This window comes from Podarcis raffonei, chromosome 11 (assembly GCF_027172205.1).
Source record: "Podarcis raffonei isolate rPodRaf1 chromosome 11, rPodRaf1.pri, whole genome shotgun sequence".
Classification (NCBI taxonomy): domain Eukaryota; kingdom Metazoa; phylum Chordata; class Lepidosauria; order Squamata; family Lacertidae; genus Podarcis; species Podarcis raffonei.
The window spans coordinates 36,396,933-36,410,707 of NC_070612.1; the positions used below are offsets into that span (position 1 = coordinate 36,396,933).

General features: G+C 41.3%; 1 protein-coding gene across 10 annotated transcripts in view; it reads right to left on the minus strand.

The window, feature by feature from the left end:
• FAM172A (family with sequence similarity 172 member A) overlaps positions 1 to 13,775 on the minus strand; it is a 238,723-nt gene that overhangs the window by 126,187 nt on the left and 98,761 nt on the right. For 8 of the 10 annotated variants that reach the window (XM_053408778.1, XM_053408785.1, XM_053408784.1 and 5 more), the window contains 2 exons: positions 7,470 to 7,523; positions 4,100 to 4,219 (listed from right to left, as the gene is read on the minus strand). In XM_053408778.1, the coding sequence (XP_053264753.1) occupies positions 4,100 to 4,219; positions 7,470 to 7,523 (174 nt within the window). The remainder of the gene's footprint in view (positions 1 to 4,099; positions 4,220 to 7,469; positions 7,524 to 13,775) is intronic. The other 2 variants (XM_053408786.1, XM_053408779.1) reach the window with 1 other exon arrangement.

The window sequence follows — 13,775 nt, forward strand, 5'->3', positions numbered from 1 at the left end:
AAAACCAAAAGTTCATTTTATTTACCAAGCAGTAAAGGACTAAAAACAAACAATTTTCAATACAGGAGTACCATCTCTACATGTAAAATTCATAATGTCATCCATCTCCATTATAAAACAAAATAAATATAAAACTAAATGACCTTTAAAAGTGTATTTTGGTTCCCTACCATGTAACTGGTGCATTCATACTATTAACTATGGGTGTAGTCAAGGTCAGGGGTCAGGAGGGCCATTTAGCTTAGGGCCTCAAGCTCAAAAAAGGCCTCGAATCTAGACACTTGTTAATTTTTTGGCATTTAATAAGTTTCTCAACTTGTTTTTTGGTGCACTGAACCAAATTGTGACATACTACCACCTTAGAGCTGCAAATTTGAAAACATAAGAGATGTGATTTGGTAAAAGACTTTTGTTGTTGTTACCGTAACTGCTTTTGTCTTATGCTTAATATCAACTGTGACACTACAAGAAAGCAATATTTCCCCTCAATAACTAGGTGCAATTGCACAGCACACACAAAAGCCTAGAAAAGCATTCACTTTAAAAGGAATTGAATTCTCTCTCACACACAAACTTTGTTTTTGTGTATTGCCTTTTTTTTTAATTATAGCTAGGGACAGTGGTAGCTGGTCCATTAAGTCAACCAGGGTTTAGCCCTACCAAGTGAAATGGCAACAAAAATTAAAATCAAGCCATTTCTCCCCCACAAAACTGCTAACAGAATGATTTTGGAATCTCCCCCATCTCACTCCCTCTTTCCCCTCCTTCTTTCCACTTCACTCACCTCCTAACATATGCACTATTTATGGAAAGCCTTCACAGCCACAAGCATAATACAATACAAAATGTAGTAATATACTTTGTCGGTTGCCCAACAGAACAAGTGAAAGAAACCCAAGTTTGTATTGAGCTACCTCAAATAAGCTTAAATATAGGTGAGGTTTTCACAGCCACAGGGGACAACTCAAGCTGTGATCCTATGCCCCCTTACCTGAGAGGAAGCCACAGAGACATTTGTATGATTGCACTGTTTAACAGTGACATCTCCTACTTATACTATGCAACTCATGACATACTCATTCACAGGAGGAATAACTTGCAAAAAGCCAAACTGAATATCGGAATCATCACATGCATGTTTAATATCATGTCTAAAAACAAAAGAGCAATGCGTTACTTTACATCATTAAAGCTGCTAGTCAGAAAGTGCTAAAGCAACAGGAGCCACTCTTGGCAATCCTTTACAGCATGCATAAAGTGCACTCACGACATATCTAGAGTGCTTCCCCCCCCTCCCAATCGCATGGAAACCAAAGGGTGTGAGACCCATACAACTTTACAAAGCAATATGGTCCAGTATGCTTTCTATTTCAGTTTCTGCAACAGTCAAATGCCCACATATTTATCATTCATTCTTCCATACAATAAAAATAAAACACAGTTGTCAGGGGCTCAGGAGCAGAAGCACAAGGGAGAGAGGAAATGGAGAGCGAAGGGGAAGAATCTGAGGGCAGCGTAGGGGAGTATGACAGTGACCCGAGAGATTCCATGAGCTTCTCCAGCGAATCAGAAGATTCCCAGAAGGGGGCGCCGATGGTCAGGGCAAGGGGGGTCCCAGGGGGGACGCACCAGAAACAAGGGGCCAGCGGGGACTCCCAAAGCAGCAGCGGGAGATCAGGACCAGCTTCCCCACCAGAGCGTAGTGGGGGGGAAGAGTCACATGTGTCAGGACCAGCGTCTCCTCCAGCGGGGAGAGAAGATGAGTCAGGGCTGACCACGCCTCCATCGGAGAGTGGGGGAACGGAGGGGAGGTCAGTTCCAGCTAGCCTCCCCGAAGGGGGAAGCAGTGACAGCAGCAGTGTAACGGTCAGGAGGAAGGTTGCCGGCTGGGCGCGCGCGCCAAGTTCGAATGTACAGGCGCGCGGGACAGCAGAAAACCCGGATTGGGAACCAGGTCCTAAAGCCCGCCGGAGGGAGGGGGAAGACTCAGGGGACTCAGCGTCAGAAGAGTCTAGGAAGGGCGAGACCCCGACGGACAGGCGGAACCAGAGGAGGAGAGAGCAAAGGAAGAGGTGGAGCAAGGCTAGAGTCTTAAACTGGTGTCTGGGGGGAGGAGATTCAGACGGAGCTTCGGCGGTCTAGAGTTTGAGACGTAGAGCTGCACGCTGCGGCTGTGAAAGTGAAACTGAACTTCAATAAAGACTTTCGTACTTAACAACGAACCGGCGTTGGTCCTTTGTGAGCTGGGACCTCGGGCAGCTCTGACAACAGTACTGTAGTCATATCACATCATTTTGTTCTCCGGTATAAATACCCACAGACAAAATGCATGAACAAAAGATATGTCAATTGAGAATGCTGATACTAATCCATCAATATCTTATACTGTTTATTAACAGCAAACTGAATGCGTATGTATCCTTACATAGTAAAAATAACACTATCCATGGACAAGGGAGAGATATAAGCAGGCTGGGGAAATCCCAAGATATGCAAGTATATTACAAATTCTCAGGAGCAAGAACATTACTAACACTCCTACAAGGACTAATTTTATTAGGTCCGAGATAAAGAGAAATAAACTGTATGAGCCAAGGGCCATATAGGTATTTTCAGTCCTTTTACCCATTTAAAATGGGCAAAACTTTTCTAGATGCCTGTAGGATCAAAATTCCAAAATGTAAACATGTCCTATGTCCAATCGCCCACACTATTCTATCTAGTTACAGGTTGTTCTGATTCTCATTACTCTAATGGAGGCCCTTCCAATATTGTCTGAGATAAAGGGAAGGATCTTACTATGGGTGTTGTGAAATTTCAACTGAGCCTAGCTTGAATACAAATCCCAGGAGTTCACAAGACCCGCCCTCAAATCAAGAAACGAGTTTCCCAACCCATGAACTTCCTCTCTCTGTTCACGCATAGATCCTAGGAAGAAAAGTGGGATATAAATGTAGCAAATAAATCCAAGGACTGAGGGAAGAAGTCTAGTGATTCTTCCTTCCTATCTCTATTACTTCTTTTCGGCCATCCAAAGCCATCACCATAGCAGCCTCCTACACCATTCCCCACTTCCCTTCACAAGAGCATGTGAGTGTATAAAAAGAACAGGGCAAGTAGTGTCCTTTCATCCCATCCTTGATCGCCCTATGTAAATACAAAAGGTTCCCTTAAACAAACAACTGTCCCATAAAACACCATGTCCCCTGATTAGGATGGGATAAGGAGGAGGAAAAGAAAGAGAACGATCTGGGGGGAGAGGGCCATTTTTCTCGCCATCACTTCTGCCTCCCTACTAAGAGAAGGAAATGTGATATGTTTAGAGGGGTTTGGAGTAGCAGGAAAGAATGAGGGGCTGGAAATGAGGGGGATATAGGCATGACTAGTTTGTAAGATTGTGAACTACCCTGAGATCTTTGGAAGGAGGGTGGCATACAAATTAAATAAATAAATAAATAATTAAATAAATAAAAATTAAAGCCTGCATTTTTATGCCCTATGGCACAGTGGTAGACTGGAGGGTGGGAAGAAGTGTCATATTTTACTTTGCACAGAATGATCTGGATGGATGGAAATGCTGCATGTGTGCATCTGTGTTTGTTTGTATGTATGTATGTTTGTGTGTGAGATTGTATGAATGGGGGTGTGGCTGCTTGTGTATGTGTGCATATGTGAAAAAATGAGAGTATGAAAGAGTGAAATAGAGTTCTGTATGTATGTATGTATGTATATATATATATATATATATATATATATATATATATATATATATATATATGTATATATATACACATACATATATCTATATCTATATATATCTATATCTATATATATATATATGCATGTATACATTGCCTTGTCTACGGCTGGCATGTGGCCCTTTTAAGGGTGCCTGACTCTCAACGTGGCTCTTGGGTCAAAAAAGATTATCCAGCCTTGTTTTACTTAGCAAAAGGGGGGGGGGGGAATGAATGAACATAGCCATAGCATATAAAGGAAATATGGTTTTAAGTCCACATACTTAAAAACAACAATACCTAACACTTTGGCAACTATGTGAACAAAAGAAAATAAGGAATAACCAAACAGCAATACTCACCAATTCCACAAATGCAAGTCCACCATAACTGTGAGCCACAAAAAAAACATTTTCAGCTGCTGATTGGGAGATAAAGTGGTCCCATATGTAAATTGCATGTTCTTCAGGAGAGCCATTTTCCTAGAAAGTGAAGATAACACTAATTGTGATCATGCTTATTTATTTGGAGCTTGAGATATGCTAGATGCTTTTTAAAAAAGTAAACAAAATGTTCCTGCCCAAGATGTTTATAATCCAAATAGATAAGAAACACAATGGATAAGAAGGGTTTTTTAAAAAGAGAGAAATAATATGCAGATATGCACCACACACTTCTTTAAACAGACACACACAACCCCCTTCCTAACATGCAGTACATTCACTAAGAAGAAAATGGAACATCGTAACTTGCACATGTTATAAAATAGGGAGCTTTTTTTTAAAGAAACAGAAGGAAATATAAAGTAAAAGAGAGATAGCAAGGCCAAAAGAAGTTAACTTTTAAGGAGCTTTTAAAGAAGAGAAAAATCAAAGAACAAACAAGAGTGGGAAGAATGAAGAACTGTAGCTGCAACACACTGACCAGAGGCAAGTACAAAACAGAAAGAAACTGATAATCACAATTATTTTGCAACACGTACCCTACCCTAATCTTTTCTCAGGCATCATTGTTTAGTTTTACATTCCTCTGTATTATGCACTTTAAGATAACATTTAAAACCTATTACATCTGAAATAGGGGACGCGGGTGGCGCTGTGGGTAAAAGCCTCAGCGCCTAGGGCTTGCCGATCGAAAGGTTGGCGGTTCGAATCCCCGCGGCGGGGTGCGCTCCCGTTGCTCGGTCCCAGCGCCTGCCAACCTAGCAGTTCGAAAGCACCCCCAGGTGCAAGTAGATAAATAGGGACCGCTTACTGGTGGGAAGGTAAACGGCGTTTCCGTGTGCTGTGCTGGCTCGCCAGATGCAGCTTTGTCACGCTGGCCACGTGACCCGGAAGTGTCTCCGGACAGCGCTGGCCCCTGGCCTCTTGAGTGAGATGGGCGCACAACCCCAGAGTCTGTCAAGACTGGCCCGTATGGGCAGGGGTACCTTTATCTTTACATCTGAAATACAATACCATCTAATTCCTTTCAATAGCTGTCCCACTGAAACAAACATTTACCTATATTGTGATAATATGATATGATTAATATAGTGATGTTGTTGCACTGTGTATTTTCCTGCACCTGATCCCTATCACCTGCTCTACATCACCAGACTAGGGAAACAACATGCAGGAAACTTGCTTTATAGGGAAAAAGGAGAATTAGATAGTGTTGGTAGCAGCCTGAGGTCAACCTTAATGTCAAGTTCTACCAAAATCTGTAGCAGAAAAATAAGGAGAAGTTGATAGAAACATTTTAAATTCCAGCTATGGGAAGCTAAATAGTAATGCAGGGTCTACCTTACCTAAAGCCCATGAGACATAGGAGATAGAGAATGCAAGGTAGAACCATCCCTATTCATTTTAATTTGTGGATGAAAGGAGGCAGCTGTAACTACTGGCTTTGTCTTCCTTGTTCAATCTAATGAACCTGTTCTTTTCACAAAAGGTTTAAAACCTTAAAATTCCTGCCTAATTAGACAAATCTCATGTCTCTTTTTGGGGGAAAAAACAAGTTAACACTTTATGAATAGAATTTAACAAGTCATTTAATGCAGTGATAAGTTTTAAAAGCTTTATTCTTAATTATTATCTTTTATTTTAGTTCTCTTACTAGGAGAAGGCAGAATTAGTACATCTTACTATCTGTCAGTAACTATTAAAATTATCAGATATTGAGCACCTGTCAATCCAGCGAGCTGGAAATTCAATGAAAGACTACTCAGAAGATAAGGGAAATTTGGATTATTTAAGAAAAAATAATAAAAGATTTTTTGATCACATATAAAATCCATAAAATGAAAAGCTACAGTGCATATTTATTTAATGATTACTTTAGTTATTTAAGGGAAAGTGTACAGAAAAAATAGGTTTTTTATTTCTAACTTTTGAATGTTCTATAGACCACAAGATTTATACCAGACAAGGGTGGGATATTAATAAATATACCAGTCAAACACAACATGCTTAATTATATTTACATTATTATTAATGGTTTTGTATAGGTAGGTCTAAGCAGAACCTGCTTATTTTGCTGCTAGGAAGAACTGGTAATTCCTAATTAATAGGGAAAATAGACAATACTGTCATTTGGTACTTTTCCTTATCTGCCTTGGAGCTTAATTTTATAGGATTCTGTAGCAGAAAATTGTGCAATTTTGCCCCACTTACCTTGTATTTGATGCCAGAGTAGCACAAAGTGATATGTGCTTAATGAATACAATAAAATAGGGAAGAGTAACAAACAAGAGTAGCAAATAAGGAACACTTATTTTGAAAGAGGAGAATCTCAGCTTTAATTTTTGGCAGGAACATAGGAAGGAACCTTCTGTATGGTCACACTAAGCTTTGGAACTCTGCATATTAAGGCCCAGGCCCACCTCACCTTGTCTTTGCCTTCCCACCTTGCTTTTTTGCTTTCTAACAAATACCTTTCTTTTCTGGCAAGTGTTTGGCTGGCCAAGCTGATCATTGTTTTAGTATTTGAAGAACATGGATTTTTTAATGTTACTATTATCTACCATTCAGAACCCAACATGGTAGTAAATAGCCCATTATGGCTAGTAGCCACTGAAAGCCATAATCTTCTATGAAGTTGTCTAATCACCATTTTGGGGGACGCAGGTGGCGCTGTGGGTAAAACCTCAGTGCCTAGGACTTGCCGATCACATGGTCGGCGGTTCGAATCCCCGTGGTGGCGTGAGCTCCCGTCGTTCGGTCCCAGCTCCTGCCCACCTAGCAGTTCGAAGGCACCCCTAAGTGCAAGTAGATAAATAGGTACGGTGTTATAGCGGGAAGGTAAACGGCGTTTCCGTGTGCTGCGCTGGTGCTGGCTCGCCAGAGCAGCTTCGTCACGCTGGCCACGTGACCCGGAAGTGTCTCCGGACAGCGCTGGCCCCCGGCCTCTTAAGTGAGATGGGCGCACAACCCTAGAGTCGGACACGACTGGCCCGTACGGGCAGGGGTACCTTTACCTTTACCTTTAATCACCATTTAAAGCTGGTAGGCATCACCCCAGCTTGTGGAAGCAAATTCTGCCCTGAAATCTCCCAACATTTAGCTTGATGGGATAACCAGAGGTTCTGCCCTTATATGAATGAGAAAAACATTTCTCTATCCATTTTTGTATCCACTATTCTTGAGAAAAATATAACTGAAACTACCCCATTGTGAAGTTTACTGGCTTTCACCAGGATAATTTCAACAGGACCTTTGCAAGATTCAAAGAAAAATTTCTGTACAGTCATACCTCGGGTTGAAGTCGCTTCAGGTTAAGCCTTTTCGGGTTGCGCTCCGTGGTTACCTGGAAGTAACAGAGTACGTTACTTCCGGGTTTCGCCGCTCGTGGATGTGCAGACGCTCAAAATGACGTCATGCGTGGAAGCGGCGAATCGTGACCCGCGGACGCAGGTTGCGTTTGCTTCAGGATGCGAACGGGGCTCCAGAACGGATCCCGTTCGCATTCAGAGGTACCACTGTATATAAAATGAGGCATTTTAGAAACATATCTAGTCAGCTTGTTTGGGTTATATTACACATTAAGCAATATTATTTTAGTCTTTTTTAAAAAAACCAAACACAGCATTGTTTGACAAGTAAGACCAGCGAGGCATATAACATTTTAATGAATCAAACCATTAGTGTCCACAGATAAGCAGTGTGCATACAGTATATACAGTGTTTTCTGGAGATTTCAAAATGCAAGTTAAAATCATGAATGGAATATTGCCATCATTAATTCTTAAATACCAAGCTGAAGGCAGGCAGAAACCAAAGCCTTATCAACTACACCAGATACTAATACCTAGGCATTGCAAGGTCTGCAGTTATGATGGACTACCTGAGCTGATAACACATGGAATTATCTAAACAACATTTGCATATTTGTGTAATTATTTCCTAAGGTTAATTAGCTCCAGCAAAGCAGTTTGCCCTTTGAGACTGCTTACAGTGACAGGTTCACATATTTCCTGCTTTGATGCCAAATTATCCTGATTCTTTTTTTCTTTTTTTGTTCTGCTAACCTGTTGCTAGGCAGATAGAAATCCTGCAATGTTTTCAAGGAGCTCAATCGTGATAATTTCAAAATACAAAACTAGAGAACTTTCTCCCAAGAAGTAGACCATAGTCAAATCAGCATTTCCACAGTTGAAAAGCAAACTGAAACTGTTTCAACAACATGTTAAACCTCTTGGTTTTTACAGCAAGACTTCAGATATGCACTTGGTATTTACATACGCTCTTTTCTATGTATGTAACCCAGTGCCATGTACTGAAATGTTAATCTGAACTGCTGGATGCCAACGATTTGCAATGGGAACACAGCTTTCCTGGTACACGCTATCCATGTCCAGAAACATTTATTGATGTGTATAAATCAATGTGTATGGCAATAAGGGCTACCTTTCTTTTAAAAAGGGAAAAGTTTGGTATCTTAGGTTTTAGCTCCATCCATTCAATTTTGAGCAATTTCTTCCTCACAGCACAGCCACACATGACACAACTCCCATTGCTCAGAAGCCTCACTTTCAACACATGGAGAGAGCTTTCTGGAAAGTGATGGGCTGAATGGGGGAAGAGAAAGGTCTGTTGCACAAGCTGATCTCTGCTCACATAACTGTTGGATACAAACCCCCATAAAATGGCGTAGACAGAAATTTTACTTCACAATAGAGGTCACCAATGCAGGAAGAAGCAAAGGCATATTTGGGATGGAATATTAGGATGTGGGAAATCTGTCATCCTTTCACACACCTGATTCAGCCTAGACAGGATTTCCTGTGGAAAGTGCAATTAGTTTTGCTGAATGCGAGCTTCATTCATCAGAATACACTCACTTTAGAAACTATATAGATAGAAGTCAAAGTATTTTAAACACAAAACCTATATAACCAACACCGTTATGATTACACAAGTCCAGCAATAAAATATATCAGTGTACATACTGATGATTATTTTAGTATTCAGATAGATGCTATCCAAATGAAGCAAACAGGTTATTGTCCATAATCTCTTTTTTCATCAAAGCTCATTCAAAAGTTCAAAACAGGTTTTGTTTTAACCATGTAAAATACCAATAAGACATTTACTGCATTGTAATAGTTGCACCTTCCGCTCTGGATGCCCCTTGAATTGAGAATTGTCACTAATGTGTTAATCATTACTATTCTAGTCTGCTATTCAGTGTAACTAAGTTATTGATCCCACTGGTATTTTTCAGTCCTGTTTGACACAGAATAAGAATAGAATAAACATAATGGAGAGCTGTAGTACCAGTTCAAATAGGGCGTATCACCAACAATCATGGAGGAAAACAGGGCAGTTGGAACAAGGGCACTTTATAGAAGGCAAGGCAGAGCAATTTAAGAGTGGCCTGATGAGCAGATGTCAGACGTGAGCAGAATGCAGGTCTATGAAGAACATGAAATCCATGAACAGGTACCTAAGATTTAGTGTGAAATGTTACCAGGTAGTATAAGTGCTCAGAAAATGCTTGGACAAATTAATTTATTCATGACTGCCACTAATGTTAAATCAAGCATCCATGCAGTGTACCTATGATCATCAGATGCTTGGGACAAAAATTATATATATGGATGACTATCACAATCCTGATCTGATAGTGGGTTTCCAGACACCTGATCTGTCTGTTTTAGAGCCAGAATGCTCTAAATGGTAACAAGAGCTGCTTTGATTTGGCTAATTAATTATATATAGTGGGGTGCAAGAAGAACCTGGGATCCTCCAGATGTTGTTAGATTCCCCCCATCAACTCCACTCAGTATAGCAACTAAGAGATAATTGGGAGCTGTAGTTCAGTAACTTGCCAACAAAGGTCCGTATAGTTAAAGCCATGGTTTTCCCAGTAGTGATGTATGGAAGTGAGAGCTGGACCATAAAGAAGGCTGATCGCCAAAGAATTGATGCTTTTGAATTATGGTGCTGGAGGAGACTCTTGAGAGTCCCATGGACTGCAAGAAGATCAAACGTATCCATTCTTAAGGAAATCAGCCCTGAATACTCACTGGAAGGACAGATCGTGAAGCTGAGGCTCCAATACTTTGGCCACCTCATGAGAAGAGAAGACTCCCTGGAAAAGACCCTGATGTTGGGAAAGATGGAGGGCACAAGGAGAAGGGGACGACAGAGGACGAGATGGTTGGACAGTGTTCTCGAAGCTACAAACATGAATCTGACCAAACTGCGGGAAGACAGGAGTGCCTGGCGTGCTCTGGTCCATGGGGTCACGAAGAGTCGGACACGACTAAGCGACTAAACAACAAAGTCCAGTAACGTCTGGAGTGTCTCCGCTTTCTGAACCTTGCTATATAGATTAAATATGAGAAGTCAGCAAAATAAGAAATGAAGCCAAGACACAACTATTACCTAAGGGGGAACTAAGGGGGAGGGAACAAGGAATCAAAGAATTTTGTAGGGCCTAAGACACACACACAGGGATGCGGGTGGCGCTGTGGGTAAAACCTCAGTGCCTAGGACTTGCCGATCGTATGGTCGGCGGTTCGAATCCCTGCGGCGGGGTGAGCTCCCGTCGTTTGGTCCCAGCTCCTGCCCACCTAGCAGTTCGAAAGCACTCTTAAGTGCAAGTAGATAAATAGGGACCGCTTTATAGCGGGAAGTTAAACGGCGTTTCCGTGTGCTGCGCTGGTGCTGGCTCGCCAGCTGCAGCTTCGTCACGCTGGCCACATGACCCGGAAGTGTCTTTGGACGGCGCCGGCTCACGGCCTCTAGAGCGAGATGAGCACGCAACCCTAGAGTCGGACACGACTGGCCCGTACGGGCAGGGGTACCTTTACCTTTAAGACACACACACACAAAATTATTGCTTAATTTATAACATTTCAGAGTCATCCATATTAATGAGTATTTACACATGTTTTGCATATAATCTCTGCATTCAAAGATTAAGGCCAACAGATTATTCCCAAGGAAATGATGTAGGGGCCTTTTTTAATTAATTTAAAGCATCTTTAACACATTCTTTACCCAACAAGATTCCTAGAACAGCTTACTTCAAACTATGGTATTAAAACAACAACAAAACATTAAACAATACACAGTGCATGTGCTTATTTAGCTAGCATGGCGGTGGCAGTTATGACATTTCACTTTGCTGGCTGTTGCTGCTTCTTACAGGATAGCTGCTTCTGATGGCCTTTGTGAGGGGAGGAAGTATCCAGTGCCAGCCAATAAAGCAGCTGCAGGTAAAGAGTGTGATGAGGACATTAAGACAGCCCAAAGCATAGACATTCCATGGAGAGAATGCTCCACAGAACATGTTGTAGACTATATGAGAAAGAGGGGTGTGAATACAGTGGTACCTTGGGTTACATATGCTTCAGGTTACATACACTTCAGGTTACAGACTCTGCTAACCCAGAAATATTACCTCGGGTTAATAATTTTGCTTCAGGATGAGAACAGAAATCGTGCTCCGGTGGCGCGGCGGCAGCAGGAGGCCCCATTAGCTAAAGTGGTGCTTCAGGTTAAGAACAGTTTCAGGTCAAGAACGGACCTCTGGAACGAATTAAGTACTTAACCCGAGGTACCACTGTATTTAGAAAGGTTGCAGCCATGATCAACGGCAGTTCCAGCCTAAAGACATGCAAGTGATGGATGACATTAAGACATTAAAAACCACTGCCAAGACCCTGTATTTCAGTGTCCTGCTCAGAAAGGTGATAGGACAAGCCTAGTCCCTCTTAAAAGTAAAGCTGGCATAGAGAAACACAAAAGCGTTGCAAAGCCTTTCCCAGTATGTAATAGCTGGGCTTAGTTAGTGGCTAAGAAAAGCTCTTGACGGGGACTCATATGAGATTGCACTGGATCCAGCATAGCTACCAGAACCTTCGGCAGAAATATATTGTTACTGAAATTACGGGGGGGGGGGGTCCTCACATCTTTAAAGTTGTTAAATGTTACAAATATTATGCCTGAATGTATCCTTTCGACTTGACAGCTCAGAGAAGATACATAGCTTTATGAATCATATAAAATCAACCCCTTTGCCAAGTTCCTCCATTCCAACGCCATTTTGCCCGTGGAAAAAGGACTCTTTTCCCTGCCACCTCCCCAAGCTTGAAGACATGTATACACACCTCCTATCCCAGGAAATGCCCAGAGGTGACAATTGCTGGGCTCACTGATCTCCAAGGGAAGCCAAATCTCATCACCTCAAATCTCTTACCTCAGGCTCCAGACATGCAAAGCAAGTTCTATTGCACTTTTGGGTGGTGGGTACTTAAGACATGTTTGCCTATGCTTATCTTATACTTGGGTGTTGCCCTGATATATCTGTCTATGCTAATCTTGTGTAACCCTCCCCTTTTGTGACATGTTAGTGATGTAACAATGATGCATTTATGATGCTGTGCAAACTGTATTCTGGGAAAGTTTTAAAAGTCAATGTCACCCCATGCTCAGGGTTCACTCGCTGCTGTTGAACCTGTTGCACAACAATAAAGAATCTAAGTCTACTGACTGCTGTTTTGCTCCAAATTGCTTGGCTGGAATTTCCTTCTTTTACTGACCTCATGGACCCACGGGGGACTTTTACCCCAATGAGCTGGGTTGTTGAGTAGTCTCTCAACCCAAATTTTCCTTAACAATATGATTGTGAGCTCCTCAGACCAGGCATTTGCCCTCTTGTACTCTTGTGCATATTCTTGTGCATACTGATGGCATTATATAAATAATAATACTGTGATGACTGGATCAGTAACTTTAACGTACAAACAGTCTTGACTCAAGTTTTTCAGCAGGTAGAACGTGTGTCAAGATGACGGTACATGATACTTACTGCCAGAGCGCATAAAGCTTTAGCTGAATGCAGGTAATCATGTATGAGGTAGATTTTGTCAGCGTCAAACTACCATTATAAACAAAAATATTATTTTTAAAGTGAAATACAGATGAAGTTCACTTATTAGGGAAGAACTGGTATTAAACACTTACTTCTGAGTAAACATGCATGAGATTGCACTTCAAATGTAGTTTCCATCATGCTTGCAAAAGCACAAAAACCCACACTATGTGAATTATATGATATTCAATATGCAGGCCAGCTGTTATCTTCATAATGTATTTCAAATGAGCCCACACATTTGAAAAAGTTGCCCATCTCTGTGGTAAAGTAATGAATGCTATAAGCAGCCAGTTGTCCTCTTTGTAAATAATACTGTAGAATGGAAGCACAATGTACTTATAATGATAGAAGCACTGAGTGTCAGACTTCCTTGGGTCTATTTATGATCCAGGGAACAAAAAATTATTTCAGCATTCTAACTTTTGGAAATTTCAAAGGACTTTGGCAGAGGATAGGTGAAGCAAAGGTTAATGCTCAACACACATCTTTTATTACCAAACCATATGCTAAAGGTCACCCTAGGATAATTTTAGAAACTAAGCAGGTTTTATTTTACATAAAACCTTCCTACTCATTAAAAATTGTTCTAAGTGTATATCCTTTCCAAATGTCACTACATGCCAACACATTGCACATAATGTTGCAATAGGTTATATATAAACACTGTCAAAC